At 42.4% G+C, this 22,740-nt stretch overlaps 2 protein-coding genes across 6 annotated transcripts in view; one reads left to right on the top strand and one right to left on the bottom strand.

The window, feature by feature from the left end:
• Positions 1 to 2,946, bottom strand: part of NAA16 (N-alpha-acetyltransferase 16, NatA auxiliary subunit) — a 64,283-nt gene extending 61,337 nt beyond the window's left edge. Inside the window, exon 1 of one of the 2 annotated variants that reach the window (XR_014615973.1) lies at positions 2,088 to 2,946. Coding sequence is in view for 1 of the 2 variants with exons in the window: in XM_084201166.1 (XP_084057292.1) it covers positions 2,088 to 2,141 (54 nt within the window). In the remaining variant the exon portion in view is untranslated. The remainder of the gene's footprint in view (positions 1 to 2,087) is intronic. The other variant, XM_084201166.1, reaches the window with a different exon arrangement.
• On the top strand, positions 1,799 to 21,037 carry MTRF1 (mitochondrial translation release factor 1). 4 transcript variants are annotated; one of them, XM_084201169.1, is made up of 10 exons: positions 1,799 to 2,105; positions 9,005 to 9,463; positions 11,972 to 12,063; positions 12,882 to 12,963; positions 13,174 to 13,281; positions 13,370 to 13,542; positions 14,765 to 14,882; positions 16,014 to 16,150; positions 17,874 to 17,972; positions 19,591 to 21,037. In XM_084201169.1, the coding sequence occupies exons 2-10, from the start codon at positions 9,028 to 9,030 to the stop codon at positions 19,708 to 19,710; spliced, it is 1,365 nt and encodes a 454-aa protein (XP_084057295.1). In that variant the 5' UTR covers positions 1,799 to 2,105; positions 9,005 to 9,027; the 3' UTR covers positions 19,711 to 21,037. The 4 variants fall into 4 exon arrangements, with proteins under 4 accessions (XP_084057295.1, XP_084057294.1, XP_084057296.1 ...); XM_084201168.1 differs by lacking the exon at positions 1,799 to 2,105 and adding an exon at positions 6,329 to 6,382; XM_084201170.1 differs by lacking the exon at positions 1,799 to 2,105 and adding an exon at positions 7,107 to 7,183.
• Positions 21,038 to 22,740: the final 1,703 nt, after the last annotated feature.

The following is a 22,740-nucleotide window of genomic DNA, read 5'->3' as shown; positions in this document are numbered from 1 at the left end:
GTTACATCCACACACCAAGTCACTGTGAAGGATTTCTCATGATTTCCAAATGAATTTTCCCTAACTGCTAATTCTCTGCAGAGCGTTCATAAAAATACTAAAGTCTTAATATATGGGTATAATTTATTTGCATCTGTTCCAAGTGATTAAATCACTACATGCTTGTAGGGTCTTATTATGCAGCCTCCCACTTAATCCCTGCCCCCAATTTTGGAAATTACTAGGAATGCTATGGGCATTTAAAATATTCTAGCAGTGCCAAAGTAAGCAAAAGCTGGTTCTATTAAAGAGCCTTTAGCACCACAAACTATACTACTAAACAAAAATACTCTGAGACATGTCAAGCAACCAAAGGGTTCCATTTGTAGTATATTAGTATTCCAGAAAGAAGTGCAATGCACCATGCAAGAGTCAGAGCTAGTCAGAAAAAAATTTTAAATAATTAATTTTCAAGAAGAGACACTATATGAAGAGACAAGCTAGTAATTTTGTGATCAACACTTTAGGAACTGCAACTGGCCACTACACAGCACCAGTTAAAGGCTTCTGAAAGTTTTAGAACGCAAGTAAATTTCTGCATGAACTTCACCGAAGTCTTATGTCTCTCTCTTCCTTGCCTAAGCACTAATTTCCAACAGTCTTATCCACTGTTTATTATAAAAAAAAAATCTGTCTAAAATATGATCTCTAAAAAAGCCATTCTATAATCCAATCAAAAAAACTTTTTAAGTGGCTGCTACTGTGAACTTGTCTGCTGCTAGTAAGAATAATCACTTAACTGTTCTAATATTAGTCACTTATTTTTAGCCGGGAGAAAGAGGAGTGCTAGAATGACTTACTAAGATGCATACCATAAGCATGCAGTAAGCAACAAATCACCATTAAGAACCAGTAAGTTTTTAAAACCCATACACTATGCAAAGCAGCCAAAAGAAAACAGCTCTGAAGAACCTGCTGAAAAAAAAAAACAGCTCTATAGAGTACAGGAGCTTACTGACACTGTCTGAGCTCAGCTTCCTGAAGCCCAAATGTCTACCTCTGAACCACTACCGTGGTTGTGAAGCACTGAAACTACCTAACCAATTCTGAGAGAACTAAACAAATTTCCGCCTGCCAGCAGGATTACTTAGAGTGCTGCACAGACGTCCTCTGCCTGCAGAGTGGTAAACTGAAACAAAACACCACAATTTTTTTGAGGCTGGAACTCCATTACTATCACACTGACAAGCTCGAGAAAAAGGGAGCGTGGTGTTTTCTTGTCTCGGAAGGGAGGAGCGGGGCTTTTTTTTTCTATTAAGTGTTAGCATGATAAAGTACAGTGCTTGAGTTAGAAACTCACAGCTAAAGCGAGCTCCTTCTTCAAAGTTATCTCTAACACTAAACACTAAACGTCCCTTGCACCGTTAAGTCTCAAAGAGCGGAATTCGCCCAGCACAAAGGAGTTGACACAAGTCCTCCAAAGGACGCACAGAAGCAGGATACTTCATTCCACCACATGTCTTCAACTACACTCAAAACTGCTGAGCGAGCGAAGTACTTTTAACCCGGTCCCTACACCAAAGCCGAAGCTCTCACTGGAAATGAAGCGCAGATGGGAATCAACCAAGCAACAGCAAATCCTGCTACACTCGCACCGTGCTTCGAGGTCTTCTCCTTCCGCGCTGCGCGGGGAGGGGAGCGGCGGCGCGGCCCCGGCTCGCCCCGCAGTGCCCGCAGCGGGCGGGAGGAAGGCGCTCGGCGGCCCGGGGAGCCTGCCCGGCTCCCTCCCTCCTTCCCGCCCTCCCCCGGCCGGGGGCCACACCAGCCCTTCCCGGCCGCCAACACGAGCAAGGGCGGCTCGCCCGGCCTGCTCGGCGGGCCCCAGACAAAGGAAGGAAGGAAGCGGGGACGAACCGGGGCGAGGAGGCGACGGTAGCCCGGCTCCCCCCGGCGAGCGCGGCCGCCGCCTCTGTGTGCGCTCAGCCGGGGCCAACTCCGGCGGCGGGCGAAGTGACCCGGAGGGCACCGAGAGAGGCCGGCGAGCCAGAGGGAAGAGGAGGGAGAAGCGGCGGCGGGAGGAGGAGAGAGGAGCGGGGCCGGTGGCTCACCAGGATCCGCTTGAAGAGGTTGCTCTCCTTGGGCGGCAGCGGCACGGACGGCATGGCGCGGGCGGCCCTGGGACAGGCACGGCTGGCGGGGGTGGGGGCGGCCCGGGAGGGGCGGTTGGCGGTACGAGGGACAGGAGGAGGGGGAAACGCCGGGGAGGAAAAGCCCGAACTCGGCGGGGCGGCGGCGGCACTTTAACTCATAGCCCTGCGCCGCCCGCCCTCCCCGCCGGCTCCCCCGGGCCCCTCTGCGCAGCTGCCGGGGCGCCTCGCCGCCCGCCTGACGCTGCAAAATGGCCGCCGGTGTCCCTTCGGCGCAGGCGTAGCGCCGGTCCCCCTCACAGACACCCCCTCCGCCCGCCCGGCCCCGGGTCGGGCTGTGAGGATTCCCTCAGTGATTCCCCGTGCGATTCCCGGAGTGGCGGCTGAAGCGCTCCGCTCCCGGCGCTCAAACGGCCGCTTCGGAGAGCCAGGCTGCCCGCAAGCCTGGCAGGAAGGCGGCGTTGGGAAGGAGCGCAGCCTCCGTCGGCGGCGGGGCTCGGAGAGGCTCTGCGGGCTTGCAGTGCCCTGGCTGGTATTTAAGGAAACAACAGCAAACTTGGCAGCCAGGCTTTGAGCGAGCGGGGACGGCCCCCGTCGCATTAAGGCATTTTCAGCAGTTGGTTATGTAAAACTTCCCGACACCGTCGTGCGTCCACAGAACAGCGGCGTTTTTTCATCGCTTGGCTCCTTCACCGAAGGAGGTCTAAGATCTTTTATTTCTTTTCTTGTTATTCCCAAAAATCGTTCTTGAAAACAAAACCAAACCAAAGCCACCAACAACCAGGAACGCTAAAACTACATGGCCTAGGGCATAACTTCAAAGGAAAATTCGTTAAACTGTCAAGGTTACAGCCAATTAAAAAGACCATCTTACAGGGAAAATAAACTAGGCGACTGCAATTAAAATATCTGTTTACATAATTAACCTTTAAAAATATTAATTATATTTTGACATTTATTTCAAAGTATCTTAGTTCTGTAATAATATGGTTACCCACCTACAGTCGCAGATGATGAACATGATAGATATCCCCAAGTAAAGCAAGTGTGCGTGAAACAGTAACTCACAAGAGCCAATTGGAAAGTCTGTGTCCTTAATACATTTTATTTGGTACTTGGTAAGCAGATGGCTATGAGACTGAAGATCCCAAGCAGCATGTCCTTGACTTGACACGAGCCTTGCTGAAGCTGATGACATGATAGCTGCTTTCCTTTTCAGCTAACAGAGGGAACAATAACAGTAACAATAACAGTAGACAATTTCTTGGAAGAAAATAACCTGATAACCTGCATGTCAGCCTAATAACTGAAGACTAATTAGTTAAAAAAAAAAAAAAAAAGTGGTAGGTTTAGGAAGCTTCCTGAGATGAAAGTACAAAGATGAGAACATAGAGTATATGCTTTCCTGTAGTTCTTTATAGCTGAGCCATCAGGTTATGGACACTTTTAGTGAATGGTTTTTGGTTTCCACAGTGTTTTGTTAATCTGTCTAGATGTATGGTCTGTCATAAGGAATATCTCTATTGTGGTTATTTCTCACTTTTTTGTTCTGGTATGCTTCTAATGATGTCAGTCAGTGGGATCACTGATCACAGTATGTGTTTTCCACGTGCAGTACCCAATTCACTGTTCATTCTGCTATATGCTGTAGTAGTGCTGCACTGGGTATCTGATTCTTACAAAGCAGGAGCATTACTGAGAGGGATGGCAGCCTTGGCTTTGCCCTGCAGCATCATTTTCAGAGCCTGTTTGTATCATGGCACGTCTTCAGCACTTCTAATAACTAGCTGAAGCCTCGACTCTATGAACCCTGATTTTTGTCTTGCCAAAAAGGCGTATTATGCCTCTGGTTGGGTTGAATGATAAACTGATGCATCATGGAGAACAATCAGAAAAATATTGTGCTAGGTGGACCTTTGATCTGAAGCAATAAGATTGTTCTTCATAGCTAAAGGTCCCTGTTTCCTGATAGTCCAAACATTGGAAAGAATGCTGTCTGAAAGCAGGCAAATTGCAAATAAGAGGCAGGGGTTCGATTTGCATCTAGATGTGTCCATATTAAAGGTCTGTTAAAAGCAGCAAGAAAAGGAAAGCAGAGAGGCAATAAAAGAAACGTTTGTAGGCTAGCTGGGAGAGAATAAACAAAGAAATGAGCTTTGTGGGAAGGCAGAGCTCCAACTGAAAGTGAGGTTTGGGAGCGCAGTCAAGAAAACTTCTTGTCATTTAATCCCACTGTGCTGGGCAAAACAAAGCTCTCTCTGCAGGCTTTGTTATTAAACAGGACTGTATTCAAGACGCGTATGATTCTGTCACCATTTTTTCCTTCAAACAGAAAGATTTCAGAAGTCTGAACTGTTTGGGCTGAAAGGGGGGAACAATATTGAAGTGCTACATACATTGTAACAAGTTTGCTATTTTTGCGGAGTGTGTCGCCTTGCTCCTGTGGAAATTGCTGGGAGATGCTCGCACGCCACTAAACCCAGTTAGGGCCCCCTAGGCAAGAAAGGCCCCTGCGTGGGCACGGACCTGCCTTCAAGCCAAGTGTGTTGCAAGGCCTGGAGCCTGCTCTGTCTGATGAGCCATGCCTTTGCCTCCAGTTTCTAAACTGGCAGGTTAATAGTGCCAGGTTTTAAAGTACAGGACTGCCGTATCTATGCCGAAGCCCTGGAGCCCAGCTGTCTTCCTGCTGTCACTCTTCCCTTCTGCACCCAATGTCACTGTGGGCTGCTGAGGAAAGTGGTGGCACCCTGCCCCAAATGGTCCATGCCCCATCACCCCTTATCCTCACCAGCTCCACCAGCAGCTGCTGCTTCAGCCATGCAGGTTTTACGGCATCGAAACAAACTGTGAGAGGCATAGAAGCAGATTTCACATCCTTCATACTGCAGTCTAAATGCACACAGTAAACTTAGGGAAAGTGTATCTTACATGTTTTGAATATGAGATGCATGGACAGGTCCTGTGGTGGATGGTCCCTGGCAGCCCTGCTGGCTGCACAGAGTCCAGCCTTTTCTTGGCTGTGTTGCCCCTGCATGCTCTGCTGCCTGGTAGGGAGGGAGCAGGAGTTTGTTACAGTCTCTTTTTTCACACTTAAGTTAAAACATTCACTCACAAGGCATAATAAAAACTGAACATGATCATGTTTAATCAGAGGATTCAATGCAATAACCATTACTGACTGGAGTAGAAGCTGATTTGATTTTCCTTGGCCTACCTTCTTCTTTTAAAACCAGTTTTGGAGCACGAGGTCTACTAGCAGTTTTAGGTTATTAGGTTCCTGATTGTCCTCCCAGAGAGGACCTTGCCAATACTTTAAAGTATCAAATTGCATATTTAGAGTACCAATGCAAGTACAATTTCATTATTTCATTTCACTGAGCCCCAGAAGTCATAGCAGAAGAGTGAGGTACAATGGGAATGGTGTTTGGCTGATGGCACCTCTTATGGCACATCAGTGTGGGATCAGGCTGGGGAAGATTTCAGGGTGCTGTTTCCTGTGGCCCTTCCAGTGGACCAACTCTGGGGTGAGTCCTGTTCACAGGAAGTGGTTTTCCATCTGTCTGCCTTGCCTCTTGTACCCACAGGTAGAGCAGAGCCAGAACCTGTCCTCAGGCCTAAACAAGTGGTCAGTTGTCATTCAGGCACTGAGCTTTGATCCAGATCCTACCCATTGATTGGTCCTGTTTTCAGTCTTTTGGAATATTTACCACACCAAATCCCATGTTTTACATGCCAAATACAAAAGTTTTACCTTTTTATTTATTATTTTTAATTTTGTAGAACGACAGTAGCTGAGAAGAAAGGTATTTTTGTATAAAAAACCATTGCTTAAGTATTTTTAAAATTTTAATTAGGGAGGTAGTGGTATAATGTTTAATAATAGCTTTTAAAACGTCCACAAACATAGTATGTTTTAAAGCATACTTTATGAGGAAGCTGCAGCTAACTAGCATAGTCAAAATCAGAATGGAAATTTTTATTAATATTTTGTTTGCCTTTAGTAGAATAGTAATAATTAATTTTAAACAGAATTGAATAGTTAGCTGTGATACAAAGCGGAGCTTAATGTTATTTTATTCAGATTTCTCTGAAATTAATCTTTTACTAACCAGATTCGCGAGGCGGAGGCTGCCCTTGCTGCCGCGCGGTGCCGGTGGGACGGGAAGCGCGTTTTCCCGCAGGCATGCTGGGACCGGGAGCGCCCCGCCGCACTTCCCGTCTGCCACGGGCCCGCGGGCCGCGCCGCCCTCCCAGCGGTGAGTGCCGGAGCCCCGCCGCGGCTACCGGGCAGCGCAGCCCCCGCCCCGCCGGTGCTCCTGCCGCCTCTCCCTGCCCGCTCCTGCCGCCTCTCCCTGCCCGCTCCTGCCGCCTCTCCCTGCCCCGTGAGCCCCGCCGCGGGGCCGGGCTGCCGGGGCGCTCCGTGCGTGGCTGTCGGGGGCTTTGCTGGGGTGGCCGTGGTGGGAGGCAGAGGTGTGTGGGAGGCGCTCCCGGGGCTCGAGTTCTTCCTGATCCAGTCGGTGAGCATTGCCGCTCCCGGGGCTGATCCAGTCGGTGAGCATTGCCGCTCCCGGGGCTGATCCAGTCGGTGAGCATTGCAGCCCCCGGGGCTGATCCAGTCGGTGAGCATCGCGGTGCCTCCTCTTGCCGTGCACCTGCGAATCGTTATGTGCCCGAGTGCTGCTGCACGGCGCCGGTCGCATCTTTGGTTGTTAGAAATGCATTTTATAACCTCTAAAAGAGTTCCCAAGATTGAGAGCTCTTTCCTGTCTTGAAGTTATTTCTTAAAAACTATTATTTTAATTGGACAATTACAGTTGTCACTTTCACTTACTGGTTTTTGATTTGTGGTGTGTACGAGGTCGTTTCAATCACGTCTAAAAGTTATTAAAATCTGGTTTGGAGATCATTTAATAGGTCATCTAATGCTTATAGTTCTGTAAAAGTTATATGTCTGTTTCTTTTTACACAAATAAGGTGTGGCAGCCCCACTCTGAGAAGGAGATACCTTTTTTATTGAACATAGCAAAATTACTTTGAAACTTCTGACTTCCTTGAAGGTCTGTGTTATTTCACTACTCTTTTGTTTGGGTTTTTTTTTGTATTTAAACCCAAGAATTTTATTTCTGAGAGCTCAGGTAAAGCAATACATCAAATTTGTTATTATTTGAATGCATTGCTTCTTAACTACACCAGTAAAAGTTAGCTAGATGGTTGTAATTAATATGTTTAATGGATTAATTAAAATAAAATATAACATTAATGTTTTTAAATTGAGTTGATGATGGTCAGCACTTAGCCAAACAACAATGGGCCATGCTGAACTGGAGCAAGTCCATATTCATCAGCAGAATTAGGTCTTTTGGAGCTGAGTCCACTCTTGCCTAAATCCAGGATCATAGATGATGAGCCTGATTTGTGCCTTTTGCTGTGTTCCTGGTGAAGGGAACAGGATCCCTCTGCTGCAACTGCTGGTTTTAATCACTGTAGCAATCCAGGAGGGGTATAATTTGCTTTCTGTACGTTAAAGCAGTCTTGAAATTGCTGCTGTGGATTCGATAGCACGTGCTGGCTGGGGAATCTGGGGAGGGTACAGAACAGAATAAAGGTCCTTGCCTCCTTCTGTAGGTAGTAAAACAAGCCTTCAGACAAGATGCAGTACTTCTAGTTCTACTGCATATTGCTCTTTCTTAATCATGGACAAATGGATGGCAGTAAATAGGTGAGAATAACGAGTGAGTTGAGTAGTTAGTGTCACAGTAATTTGTTAGTAAAACACATGCAGATGCACAGAAGGTCTTGTCACTGATGAGTAAAAAATAATTTTGTCATGAAACTCAAATGTGTGTTTCCAGGAGATCTTATTGCAAAAAGATTCATGCTCTTTCTCAGAATCCACTTTTTTTGTAAAAATCAGTGGGCAGATGGGACTGTGGCACTGGCAGGATTACTAGGAATGCTTCTTTGTATGTTAAACCTTTCCTGTGTGAGTAACCCTAGAATAAGTGTGGTCTCAAAGTTGTCTTCCTGGTAGAGCCTTATGCTCCAATATAAAATTTTAGAGCAGAGTAATAACTCATACTGTAGTTTGATGATATAAAATGAAGAGGAAATGATCTTTCATAGAGCAGCAGTAATGCTAAGGGGAGCCTGGATCATATAAAACTGTAGGCCAAATGTCTCAGAAAAATACAGGAGTTGTATTTCAGAGTACCTGCTTCTTATTCACTTTTTGAATGGAAAATATTATGTTGCTTAAGTGTAAATATATTGCAGTAAGAAGTATGCAGGGGACATAAAGCACATAAAGAAGTTCTGTCTTCTTCATGTATGAGTGAGTGATTTTTTGTAAGTGCATTGTAGTCCTGTTGACTGATCTGTTGTGTGGTCATCTACTAATGTTCTCCTTTTATGGTAGTGGATATAATTTGACACATAATTCTGGACATTTCTTACATTCTCTATATAGAATTATTTACCTCTAGCATTGATTTTTCTTCTCAGCAACATTTTTCTTTCATCAGTAAGGCATGAAATGGTTGGATTTTTCTGATGAGACATATGGCAAAATGAAGCTATTGTCTGTAAAACCTCATCCACAGGAGCTTTTCCATAGTATAAATAAACTGAGGAGGGGAGAGAACAGAGTTTTTCCAACCCTCAGTCAGTACAGTGGTAGTGATAAGAACTTCTGGTTTAAACTGGGACTAAAACAGGAATAGTTTTGTCCATGACAGTTGCATTTGTGTCAGTGTAATCAAGCTAGGATATGGGCTTGATACCATCCTTGTATTTGTTTGTTGTGGGTTTTTTTTTTAATAGAATGCTTTCTTTTTCTAGATAACAACACTGCCCAATGTGCTGTGTACTTTTAATTTCAGGTGGTGGAAAAATAAGAAACAAAATGAAACCTTTCCAAAAGGTCTGCCTTTTCAAGAGCCTGCTTGCCAATTGCTGCTGTCACAGCCAACTTGACAGCTGTCTTCTCCCTCCTGTTGCAAAGAAGATAGGCTGCATGGTGGGACTGCACAACCATGGATTTTGGAGGCCAAAGCCTTTATTGGACACAGCTAGATTCACTCTGGCTTTTAACAGTTGGCACAGGAAAAACCATCAGGATTCTCAAGCTTTGTGGAAGCATGAGGCTGTGCAGAAGTGTCTGGAGTCTCTCAGCAAGGAATACCAGCAGGTTAGTCATCAGTTAAGTGCACACTCATTAAATGACTTTGAGCAAAGAACCCTGAGGAGAAGATGTGCCGATCTGTCCCCTATTGCAGCTGCGTTTCAAGAAATCAAAGAGGCTGAAAGAGAAGTTCAGGAGTTAGAAGCGATGTGCACAGGTAAAAGAAAACACATCTACTTGCTTGCTTCAAAACACCAGCTGTGCTTGGCATAAATTTCATTGCCCAGTCTTTGAGGAAAGCTTGTGAGTATGTTCAGCCAGACCTGGAACACTCCCTGGTCCTCCCTGCTCCCAGGAGCTTGTGTGCTGCAAGGGCTTTCTGCATCCAGCCGCATCCTTCTGTTTTTCATCTCATCTCACTTTAATTAAGACTTGAGGTCTTAATATGGTAATTTGGGGAGAGTAGGGATTTTCTGGAACCTCAGGGATGTCTATCTAACAGAAATAGTTGGGAAGTGTTCATTTTGAGATTATCTTGTGGTTGAACTGAAGAAAAAAAATTAGCGAGGCTAAAACCTTTGATAGATGGAGGCTTCCGCCGTGTTATTTAAAATGGGATTCCACCTGACCAGTTCAGTGATATTTATTGAGCAAATGGCATGAACTTTCATTAGGCTCTGTGTTGTCAGCTTCCAATTTAAATGGCAAAAGCTAGTATTTCTTTAAAAATATTTGGGGAGTCCTTTAAGGAACAAAAAATGATGGGTGTTTAAGAAGCTGCTGTTGTTTGATAGTCTGCTACAGTACAAGTTGTGGTAAAAAAGAATTTAATATTGTAACTGGTTTTTGTACCATTTAGGAATAAGAAAGTACAAAGGGAATAAATAAAAGAATTTACAAAATAAGTAATGGTGCAACATTTGGGAAAAAACCCCAGCATTGTTACAAGTGCGAGGAGGTGCACACAGTAGGAAGGAAAAAATGGCATCCATTCTGCCACAGTGGCAAGTATTAAGCCAAGAGAGGGAGACACTGAGAGAATGGGGAGAGAACGGGGTTTGCATAAAAGCAGTGAAGGAGGGGAAAATCAAAGGACAGGAAAAATCAGTACCCAGCAGTGTAAATGAAGGAGGACAGAAATTCATGGTGCTTTTCAGAGAGAGAGACAAGGGTGTGGACAAAATAGTAAGAGACATACTGAAATAAAGATGTAAATGTAACTTATTTAGAAAGAGGTAGAAAACATTTGTATACTTTAGTTTTAAAAATAAATAGATGTTTGTGCTTTTGGAAAAAAATGGTTATTTAAAATGTTTTAATCCTCAACCCTCTCTAATTCTCTTCACTGGAGAAAAGAGGGGAATGAGTGAAGGAGATAAGGTACAAAAATTTAATGCTGAAAAATAAATGCTCTTGAAAGAATTAAAAAGTATTAAGAAAATTCTGGAAAATTTGTATTTCAACTTAGGCTGTTTTTGAATAAAATTAATATAATGAAGGATTTTTCTAATTCCATAGATTATGATGTGGAGAGATGGAGTGAGTTCTAGTTGAAAGAAGGGAAAAGAATGGTAGCAGCCAATAAATTAATTAAATAGAGCCAAAATATTCTGTCTGTATAAATGATAAATGTCTGTACGATTTATCATGTGGCCAAGTTAAAACACAGATGTCCCCTTCATTTGGCTATCCACTGTTTTCCACTTAGCTCCTAACTGACCCTCTTGTCTCGACTACCTGAATTCCTGACAGTTGATGTAGGATTTTATATTTGCAACACTCAGTGAAGCAGAAAAATATTTCCCAGTTTCCCTCAGGTGGTATGAGTCACGAGGTAGGTTAAGTGAATTTTGTTTTGAAGGGAGGTAGGAATGGGATGCCAATCCTTTGAACCTTAAGCTCAGTAGTCACCACCAGACCACCTCTCAGCACTGTTGACAGTAGTTAATTTGATACTGTTTATCTAACTGATCAATACTTTTTGGACCAGATAGAAGTAATTGAGAGTCCAGTTTTATGCTGGAAACCTATGGTTTCCATGCTGGCCACAAGGCAGAAGGTTTTCACCTTCTCTTTGTTGCTTTGTTCCCTCATTCTTACTCCCAGTTGCTCAAAGCTGGCTTCAGCCATTCCCTCCTCATTTGTGTTGGTAATTGTCCAGTTGTAATTTAAATCTAGTTCAACTTGGCATGGTAAAGTTTAAAGTTTATTCAACCAGATTTGCTTTTTAATTTCAGTGAGTTGAATTGTTTCACTTTTTGGTGAGTAGAAAAGTGGAAAGAAAGATGACAAGGAGAGAGGTTCCCTGTTTTAGCAGTGACAGGTTTTCCACTTGACTCCAGCTGTCTTCCAAGTTTCTATTTAGTGTATAATCTATTGCTAACTGATCAAAAATTTTTAATACTGTAAGCTGGAGCCTCCGTAGCAGAAAAGGCTTCTGTGAGCTTTACTTGAGAATGTGTTTTAGTTTGTTAGTAAGCTCTAAAATGTGGGATGGGGCAGTCTAATCACAAGTAAAATATCTGCTGCTCCTTTTAGCACACCTGGAAAATATGATCATTGAGTTAGCAATGTGCCTCCTAGCTTGGGTTGCTCTTGTTTGAGTATTTTATGCTGGCAAAACACTACAAGCTTTTCAGTGCTGCAGTGCATGTCTTTGGACAGCTGTGTTATAATTTGCTCTAGGTGAGATTGGCTAACATCTATTCCTGTTGTTCGAATTTAGAACTAGACAGCAGAGATGAGAAACAACTTCTAGAGCTTGCCTTAGAAGAGAAGGAAAGCCTGGATAAAAAAATGAACATATTGTGCAGAAAGGTGAGCCTGAGGTAAAGTTTTACAGCTTTGTAAATAAAGATGTCAGAAAACCTTTCCTCTATGATCTTACTAATAGATTCTGACACTTGAATTTAATGAAACAGAAGTCCAGCTTCTGTATTCTCCCTGAAAAGAAGTGGCAATATTAATTATTAATAAGTTTCTTAGTGACAATTGTGTCTTAGGAGATGATAGAGTAATTTCTCTTGCTTGTCTGTTTGCAAATGCTGATGGGGATTAAAAAAGTGGTGAGTCTACTGAGATTTGACGTAACATCCTAGTAACTGTTTGTGGCAGTGGAACATGCGGTCTTGAGAGATTTCTGATTGGAACTTGCAGTCCTTCATTTTCTCTTCAGCTGACAGCATCCCATGAGTGGGGCAAATAAAAGCAAAGAAATTGAAACAATTCAGTGGAGACCACTGTGTTTGGGCTCATTTCTATACTCAGACTGAAATAATATTAAATGTGACTTTCTGAAAAATAAGATTAATGTAAAGATTGGCTGGGTTAGCTAAAAACTTTGTCTTCATAGGTAGCTGGGGCTGGGGTGGGTGACCTTGCACCTGACTTGACAGGACTGGACTTTCAGCTAGCTTTCATGTGGATGCACTAGCATGCTGCATTTCCACTCTGTCCGCACTGAATTACAGTGGTCATTGGACAGGTTTTAGTCCTAACTAACTACCTTGTCAAAGGAAGCCAGTGGTTATGTGTTCTCAGGCTGTGGCAATTGTGAAGTCTGGGTGTAAATTTGATTAAGAGAAGATCCAGGGTCATGACAGAGATAATGGCATTCTTTTTTTTTTTTTTTCCAGCTTTTCCAGCTTCTAGTGCCAAAGGAAAAATACGATAGTAGTCCTGTCATATTAGAAGTGACAGCTGGCAGAACAACTGGAGGTCAGCAAAGCCCCTACAGTGAAGATTACTTCCAACCTCTGTCCAACTCCATTAAACCTCTTATGGGTTATTCATAATGCATTTTTTATACTTTACTGGCATAAAGTAATACTTTCTAAAGATGAGCATTAACCTGCCTAATGACTGGGGTTAGAGTTGCAGATAAATCTAACAACTGCTGTTTATGTGGTAATGCCTTTTAATTTTTAGGGGACATCTGCCAACAGTTCACTAAAGAAGTGTTTGAAATGTACCAGAGCTATGCTGACTACAAACGTTGGACCTTTGACATCGTGAACTACACACCAGCTGAGATAGGTACAGCAGTTCTTCAGAGATTCCAAGACAATGGAATTGAAAGCAGTGTTTCTCTGCTGTATGTGTCACACACTCTTTGTATCTCCAGGAGGCTTGCATCATGCTGCTGCTCATATTTCAGGAGAGAATGTCTACAGGCATCTGAAATATGAAGGAGGGACTCACCGAGTCCAGCGAATCCCTGAGACGGGCATGTCATCAAGAATGCAGCGTATTCACACTGGGACAATGTCAGTCATTGTCCTCCCTCAGCCAGAGGAGGTAAACTGTTCATTGGTTTGGTAAGGTGCTGCTGAACCCCTGCTCACCCATTTTGGCATTGGAGTAGGTGTTATTTAAAACCATGTTACTGTTTTGGGGATTTCACTGATAACCAAGTGCTTTGTGCAAGTCCCAGCAAATGAAACACAAGTGCTCTGGGAGGTGAGTCCTTGGCTCTGTACCTTACATGTATAAATGGATCATCAGAAGCAACTTTGCAGAGATTTGCTGTTGCCTGAAATGGCATGTAAGTGAGTGATCATTTCATTAAGAATTCCAGCCCCAACACTGACAAGGCTCACTGCTCTGAGTAAGCCAATTTTAAATTACATCACATACTAAGACACAGAATATATCCAAGAAAATACTCAGTGTTGCATAGTAACGTGATTCTGTACATCCTTTTGAGTTTTTTTGTTTCATGTAAATTATTGGTGTCCTTCTGGTAAATCAAGGACAGTCTCCTTTGAATGTGAATTAGTGTGTTGGCTAGTCTGAGAGCTCACTGATACGGACAGTTCTCACTCACTTAGACCACCAATTTACACAAAAATTAAACAAAACCAGGTCCTGTAGGCTTTTCCTGCACCTTCTCCTGCTTATTTATAATACTTGCAACATTGATCAGATCTGAATGTTCCTTTCCCATCCACTGAGCTTGAACTATGGTCCAGGTCATCATGGAGTCCTATTTCCAGTGTGGCAATCCTTACGTGCATAGATCTGGATATGCCTGCTTTCTTCTCAGATGATTCTAAGTACTGTTGCAAGAATCATTCAGGTTTGACTCATGAGCAAGATCCTTGCACTGCTGTTTAGAAGTGGTTTTTAAATATTTGCTTATTTCTTAACCTCTCTGCCAAAGCTAGTGGTTTTGCAAAACCGTGATTGTGTTTTGTTTGACACACACACACACACACACACACACACACACACACACACACACACACCCCCACACACCCACCCACACACCCACCCCTACCTTGTTTTGTGAAGGACCTAGAGTAAGAGTTTGAAAAGCTAAGTGAAGTCTTGAAGGCGTCATTTGCTTTTCAGAGATATTTGACACTGCATTTTTTAAATCATAATGATTATGACTGTTACTTAGGAACAGTTGTAAAGGAGCAATTTTTTGAGAAGTGATTTCTTATTAATGCTGAGTGTCACTGACATAGAAGTATTTTTAGAATGAGCAGGAAGTAGTAATTTTCTTTGATTCTAGGTTGATGTTAAAGTGGATCCCAAAGATCTGCGTATAGATACATTCAGAGCCAAAGGAGCAGGAGGGCAACACGTTAACAAAACTGATAGTGCTGTGAGGATTGTGCACCTTCCTACAGGTAAGTCTGGCTGTACTTTGCACTTTTAATCACACTGAATCTGTATCTTGAAAAGGAAGCTTGTGATCCTGCAGGTTGTCTCTTGCAGGGCTGGGCCTTACACCAAAAAAAAGAGAAGTAGCCCCTTCTGCTTCTGTCCCTCTTGTAGCCAGGCAGTGTGAGAAAGCAGCTGTGTACCAGGGGCACAGGGATTATGCTAGTTCTGTCTTTAGAGGGAGTGTTTAATGAACAAACTGTCTTTGAAGGATGAAAGAACAAATGGAGGGTGACAGTGATGGGGTGGAAGGTGTAAATAATTTGCACTGTGTGCTCTGTACCTTCAGTAATAATGGCCACTGGCAAGCAAGGGCATGCTTAGCCTAGCTGGAATCTGTGTAGTTACATGACTGATTAAAAAGAAGGCTTGAAGATCTTAACTGAATACTAGATAATGCTGTCACGTGTGGGATAGAAAGGAAAATGTATATTGATGGGAAGGACCAGTCTGTCTTTTTTGGATTTGTTTTATTGAAACTCAGTGAGCTTCTCTCTGTAAGATGCAGAATCACTTTAGACACGGGAAATTGACCTGAAAACAGCTGTTCCCTATATGCCTTTCTCATTCAGAAATCAAATGAGAAGTTACACATTTCTTTTAAAGACCTAAAGGTCTTGTTTTGTCTCATTTTTCATAATTTGGTTCAAGACTCACCAGTGGTGATTAGGCACCCCTTTCTCCGAGAATAATGAATTTTCCAGTCTCCAAGAGCTTATCTGGACTAAGATTTTAAAAACTTGTGTTACGCTCTTTTAAACATCCTCTTGTAGACTGTTCAAATTGCATTTTTAACATATGGCAGCTGATTGGAATGAATCCAGTTTCTAGAGGCAATGTCAGAAACTTGTTTGCTTCATGAAATTTTAAAATATCCCTGACTTTTCTGTAGCACAGAACAAAAACCCCCTGGTGCAGCTGTGACAAGTTTAAAAATGCACTAATGGTTCTGGCCAGTGTGTTAAAATGACTTTTTATCCTGCAGCTGAAAGGCCCTACAAACCAGCACTCCAGTAGGTTTCATTTGCCTAATGTGTTAGAATTAATTCAGCTTGTTTGTTCTCTGTTCTAACGGGCTCTTGGATGGCTCTGTGAAGGACTGGCAGTGGAGTGCCAGCAGGAGCGCTCGCAGCAGCTGAACAAGGAGATCGCTCTGCGGACACTGAGAGCTAAGCTGTACCAGCAGGTCCTTGAGAAGCAGCTCAGTCAAGAGCAGAGTGCCAGGAAGCTGCAGGTGAGGCAAGTGGTGCCTGACATCTGGAGGGGGTGTTGTGTTGTAGATTTGTTTCTGATCTCTTTGCGTGAAGGGACAGAGCAAGTAAGAGTGTGTGTCTAAACTAGGGATGCTTACAAGGGAGGAGAATCTTGTACTTCAGAATGGTGAGTCTGCCTTTGCTTACCCCAGTTCAGTGCTATTGTAGACTTCTCAGGCAGTGAAAAGAGACATCAACCTTGTCTGGAAAGAAGGCTCAAAAGAATTTTTTCAAAAGGGAAAATTCAACCTCATGTACTGAATGCCCTTGCTAAGGCCAGAGTTACACTAATCAATCATCAGCAAAAAGTTACATTCAATAGAAACTAGGATCAGGAGTTCGCAGAAGTTTCTAAAGGAGACTATTTTAAGGCCATACAGAGGTTTTGAGAGAAACAAGTAAATGAAAAATGCTGCCACAGTGCAATTAAGTAGCAGCTTATTTGATACAGTTTAGGTAACCTTTTGAGGAAGGAACAGCTTCTGGAAGAGTTACCTCAGGTTAGGCTGCAAAGTGTGTATTTCACTCAAAATGTCCTGTCATTCTTTTCCCATTCTTTGACTATTTTCCCATTTGTGCTTCAACCTTTAACAGTGATCTATTGGAATAAAAATAGTTCAGAAGTAGAGAATACTCAGTACTCCAGATTTTCCAGCTCAGCTATTTAGTCACTTATTTCAGCTTGCATTTAAGTGTATTGTCCCTGCAGATTATTAACCCCATCATTCTAAGCAGTGAGCCATTTATCGTTGTTATTAGTTTCAGTTTGAGAGCCTTCAAAGCTCCATAAAGCATTTCTATATTTCTATTTCTATATTTCTATTTCTATATTTCTATTTCTATATTTCTATTTCTATATTTCTATTTCTATATTTCTATTTCTATTATTTCTATTTCTATTATTTCTATTTCTATTATTTCTATTTCTATTATTTCTATTTCTATTATTTCTATTTCTATTATTTCTATTTCTATACATTTATATGACTAGTGTGGAAAATCAGGCAAAAGTGAATTACCTTTCCTAATGCTTCAGAATTTATTAAAGAAATTCCATGTTGTAAAATACACATGTTGAGTGCAGATGAAATTTTCACCAAAGCCCACTGAAACGGACACCTATTTATTTCTCTGAGAGTTTTTTAACATTTAACTCTCCATTTTAATGGAGACCACAGTGTTTAGTGAAGTGTTTAATCCCAACAGCGCTTCATCTGGGTTTCTGCTTCAAGTTAAAATTGTTGTTTGCACTCTCACACTTCACCACTAGAGGGTAACTTCACTTCTTACTCTTAATCCAAGTCTCTTTTGGTGCTAATTTCCGACACGCATTGACTGTGCTGTTTCCATTATTAATAGAGCCTATTTTCATTATTTTGTGTGGAAGCCACAACCCTCTCTCTCCCCAGAAAACCTCACTTGTGTATTTTTTGAGGTAAGGACTTTGGTACCTTACACAACCTTTGAAAGTTATGTGGTCCTTTCAGCTGCAGAGGGGGAACAGCAATGTGCTGGAGGATATAGAAACTTGGTTTGTGATACACAATCACAAACAGTATGGTTCATTAATGCCAAGCCAGTGACCACTCGGTTGGTAGTTGGAACAGCCTGATCCATTACAGTTTATTTTAAGCATCCTGTTCTAGAGAAGTATTTGTTTTTTTAAAAACACAACAGATTTTGTTTTTTCCTGCTTTGCTGCAGTTGGGAACAAGAGCCCAGTCAGAGAGAATTCGTACTTACAACTTCACCCAGGACAGAGTGACTGACCACAGGATCTCATATGATGCACGCAATATCAAGGTAAGGGCTCCTTATGAGAGTATTTAGATACTCACATTTACCATAAAAAGAAAAAATTAACTTAGTGAGTACAACTTAAGATATATGAAGAAAGCATCCAGTTGTGCCCTGACAGAACACTAGATTTAGAAAGCTTAAACTTTATTTCCTGCCTTTTTGTAGTCTTAGAGATGACTGGCACAGGCTGTAGCTCACTGGCCTACTTCTCTGTGTGTTTTTCGCCTACTATGTGAGTGGAAAGTGACCAGGCATGTAGTCCTCAATGAGATCCATGAGTCCTTTGGCCAAACTGGGCAAGTGACATTTGAGATTCTTGCAGCATAGTACATCCAGACCAAAAACCTGACAGAAAGGACTTTTTATTTTTGTTAGGCCATTCTTTCCTCCTCCTAATGCTCGAATACAGAACAAGAAAAACTTTTATGTTTTCATCACAGGCCACAGTTAAAAGAAACTGAAATGGAATGTTTTTTCATTTTAATATTATCTGAGATCTTGTGTCTAAATAAATATTTACATATGGCTTGAATCTTACTGATGGTTCAACGTGGAAGAGAAAAAGCTTTGGGGTGACCTAATTGCAGACTTCCAGTACTCAAAGGGAGCCTACAAGAAAGAGGGAGATTTTTACAAGAGCGTGTAGTGACAGGACAAGGGGGAATGGCTCCAAACAAAAATAGGGTATATTTAGATTAGGTATTAGGAAAAATGTGTTTACTGTGAGAGACACTGGAGCAGGTTGCCCAGTGAAGCTGTGGGTGAAGCCTCATCTCTGGAAGTGTTCAAGGCTGAGTTGGAGGGGGCTTTTACCAACCTGATCTAGTGAAAGGTGTCCCTGCCCATAGCAGGGGGAGTTGGAACTAGCTGATCTTTACTGAACCTTCCAACCCAGGCCATTCTATGATTCTGTTTATTGGGGTTTTTTACAATGGGAAAAAAACCCTAATAATGGATTTTTTAAAATTAAATTTATGAAAAACAAAGTTTAGGATGATGCCTCGATATTTTGGCTTAGGTATCCAGTTTGCTGTAAGTGCTGTTGCATATGGAGCAACACTTTTCAAACTGTACCCACAGGTGTCCTGGGTAACTCCAGAAAATGCAGGGCATACTGAATATGGAATGGTTCACAGTTAATGGAGTGCAGAATACCATGGCAGAGCAAATAGTTCCATGATTGCATAAAAGTGGCTTTTGTTAGTCAGTTCCTTAGTGTTTGGATCTTTCTTGAGTGAAACTGGAACCATAAAGTGCCTGACAAAAGTTAGTTGAGCTTTGCTTGCAAAACAGCCTCACTCTTGCTGTGGCCAACAGTATTTGAAAGAGGTTCTTCAATCCTTGATTGTTCTTGCAGGGAATTTTCATGTAGGTGTATGGGTTACATGAAACCAAGGCAGTAGCTGCTTTTGTTGCTGCCAGAATCCATGTGCCTTGCACAGGCAGGTGGCTGAATGTCCTGCTGCTGTCCACCACTGCTGCTTTCACATGGGAGGGACCTGCAAGGATGGCCAAGTGGAAGGACTGCAGACAAAGTGCATTTCAGGGGTTTGAGTAGTTGGTGTTTCAGAATAATGCTGAAGAACAGTCAGTAATGCTTTTGTCTGCTTTTTTTCCATAGGAAATTCTAAGTGGGAAAGAAGCACTGGATAAGCTAATCAACAGACTACTGGAGTTTGCGGAGATAGAGGCTGTCACCCAATATCTAGAAAATTTGCAAGCTTTAGAAGGAGGAGGCTGAAGACCTCAAGTAGAATTTAAACAGAATTGTGTTTGGTAATCAAATAAGACAGATGTGTTAGATGATATGTTGATTAAAACTTATTTCTCTGTTTTTCAGAGTATGATACTATTCTTTTTGTATCTTAGTGCAAGTGGGTTGAATTTTTGCAGCAGTCCTGGGAGAAAAGCATCAGCTTGAAGTTCTGTGTGCACACTCCTCCTGTCTTGACAGCTGGGCTTTGTTAGGCTGATCCTTCTCTTGACAGTATCACAGCTGGAAAGGCAGAATTGTGGTGGTGGAGAAGAATAAATACCACATAGCGCACTTTTTGTGTGGTGGTGGGAGATGTTCCTCTCCAGGTGAAAGAAACTGAGCTCCCCTAACATAGTCTAGAATTTTGCCTTGTGAATACTATTTATTTTTTCTACTTATTGTGTGAACTTCCTAAATTAAGTACCTTAGAAATATTTCTGTATTAAGATGCTTTATTTTTTTAGAGTAAATATTCAAAAGCAAAGGGAGTGAAAGGGCCACTCCCTTTGTTATGAGAGAAACCTGTTAAATTTCTTCCAGGAACTCTTGGGTCAGCTTGTGATGGGACTGGCCCATGTGCTGCAGTGTAGAAGTATGTGCTCTAGTTTTCAATGAAGTTTATGAGGTAACAGGCAGCTCCTTGTCTCCTGGCAGAGAAAACAAGTTCATACTGCAGATGCATTTGAACAAACCAGGTAGCTCTGGAATTCAGCTCCTGTCTTTGGGAATGTCTGCCTTTGCCTGTCCTTGAGGAGATCCAGGTGTCTCCAGGGCACACTTGGCTTTGGCAGGACTCGTGCTGATGTTTTGCCCTGCAGATGTTTGGTGCTGGCAGGCGCTGAGTACCAGCAGGCACTCCTGGTATGCCTAACTCAGGAATGCTCCATGCTCAGGGTGACACAAAGATTGGTGCTCTGCTCAGCTGGCTTCACTTGCCAGATCATGGCATCTTCTTTTCAGCCTGCTCGTCCCAGGTTCTGCTGGAAAGCTGCCCTGCACTGTCTTCTGCACGAGAAGAACCAGTTCATTGTTGCAATTTAAATTATGCCTTGTGGTTGATTTATATTTGCATATTTATTTTGTAATCAGGAATGATGCTGTGTGAGAAAATGTTCTTCTCAAGGGTGTAGTTTTTATTACTGTATATATAGCAACAATTGTAACATTATTCAGCTATATTAAGAAAAATAGATAGAATTTCTAACAGGAAGAAAGCAGGAAAATTATACTCAGTTCCTCCATTCTGCAATTATTTTCCCATTCTTTTGTGTATTTTTATTAGCAAGCTTTGTCTGACAATTTCTCTCTTGTTTCCAACACTTTAATTACAAAAGCTTTGGGGCTTTGGTTGAGTTGGTTCTTGTTTTTTTTTTTAATTGGTAGCTCTGAAAGTCAATCAGAAAACGTATTGCTGTGCAATTCAGGATTCATTTAGACTTTGACTTCTTTCAGTAAGCAGTCCAGAAAAAGAGCCCTCCAGAAAGATCTGCAGCTGAGCATATACTTCTTGCAGTGCCAACAGAGTGGCAATAACTAATATGAGCAGCTGTAATAGGAGAATATCCAGCTAACATGGTTATTGAATTACCATGCTCACTATTATTATGCAATTAAGTGCACCGATTAATTTTATTAATTCTATCTCTCAAACATTTCCAAGTTTCTCTTAAATACTTCCTAAAAAAATTTAAGCAATAAGATTCCGCTTCCAGGATTAGTTAGTGTCTATGAAGTTCTTTACTATGAAAAATTAGTGAAACACTTAAAAATATGAGCCTCATTTATTTTACTGGAAGAAAGACTGTGATGTTTCTGCGGGGTCTTATGGATATTTGTGATTTATTAATTTTCTGTAGCCCTTTTTTGTTGATGGTTTTGTGCAGAGTGATGAGAAGAGGGAAAGCAGACAGCAGCTCCCCTCTTTACTAAGTTTTAGATGTCCTGAATGTAGGTACTGAAATTTAGAAGCTGAGCCTCTTCTGCCAACCTGGCCCAGGATATCCTGAAGGGTCTTTGTCCTAAGCTTTTCCTGCAATTGGATATACATGTGTATGTCAGCCAAATACAGCTCTGACAGCTGGGATAGAGTGAAAACACTTCTACTGGAGGCCACTGCCTGCAATGTTCTGCTTTACTAAAACCAGATATATTTGCTTCTCCTCATTGAGAACACGTTATTTGAACTTGTTTTCTCCAAACTTAAAAAATACTTGAAGCCATATTTTGTTCTGAGCTCTTCCACCCCAGCCTTTCTGTGGGATGTAAGAGCTGAGAGATTCTGTTTGACCATGGCCTGGCACTTGTCCTCAAGGAAGGGGTGTGCAGCATAACACTGCTATTTCTGAGGTGATTTCAGGATGGAATATTTCAGCTTGGGCTTTTTGGTTCCTACAAGCAGTCAGGACTTTCAGCAGCGAAATCAATAGCAGGAAAAATTACAGTAACAAAGCATGGGTAGGAAAAGGGAAAAGTTTATTGGGAAAAAACAAACAGTGCAACAAAGCAAGAGGACGTTCCTCTGCTCAAAACAGCCTTCTCGTGCAGCTTTCCTTGTCAAATAGTGTTACAGCAAACATCAACTACCACCCTCTGCCTGGCTTCCCCACAGCCTTACGTCACAGCTTGTGCAAGGCACCAGCTTCACGGCTCTGCAGCTCCTGCTGCTTGGTAGGAATTGTAGTTCCTGGGCCCCTTTCATTTCTCTGCTGAGGTCTCACACAGCAGTGTCTCACCCAGCCAGTAGGGAGGCCAGATAAAAGCTGTGTGTGCCTGGAAGCAGCAGCCCTTCCATGGCAGTGCAGAGATGGATGTTCCCCCTCTGCAAAAGGAGGGCAGCCTGGGTACCTCGCCCCAATTGCTTTCATTGAGTCATCGAGTGTGTATCTGACCCTCAGAGCACTGCTCATTGTTCCTAAGGCCAGGAAATATATGAAATACTGAATCATAGTCGGTTATAATCAAAAAGCTCATATATTCAGCTTTATTTTGAATGTTACTAACAGTAACTGCAGCAAA

The sequence above is a fragment of the Fringilla coelebs genome (assembly GCF_963513975.1).
Source record: "Fringilla coelebs genome assembly, chromosome: 2".
NCBI lineage: Eukaryota > Metazoa > Chordata > Aves > Passeriformes > Fringillidae > Fringilla > Fringilla coelebs.
The sequence above is the reverse complement of the archived record's forward strand: the minus strand, read 5'-3'. Positions and strand labels throughout refer to the sequence as shown.

What these genes read in the sequence shown, in the direction of transcription:
- MTRF1 (XM_084201167.1), top strand. Translation starts at nt 8,980, where the DNA reads ATGTGCTGTGTACTTTTAATTTCAGGTGGTGGAAAAATAAGAAACAAA. An exon ending in TCCTCCCTCAGCCAGAGGAG is followed by an intron (nt 13,543 to 14,764) that starts GTAAACTGTTCA and finishes CTTTGATTCTAG; the next exon opens with GTTGATGTTAAAGTGGATCC. An exon ending in ATGATGCACGCAATATCAAG is followed by an intron (nt 17,973 to 19,590) that starts GTAAGGGCTCCT and finishes TTTTTTCCATAG; the next exon opens with GAAATTCTAAGTGGGAAAGA.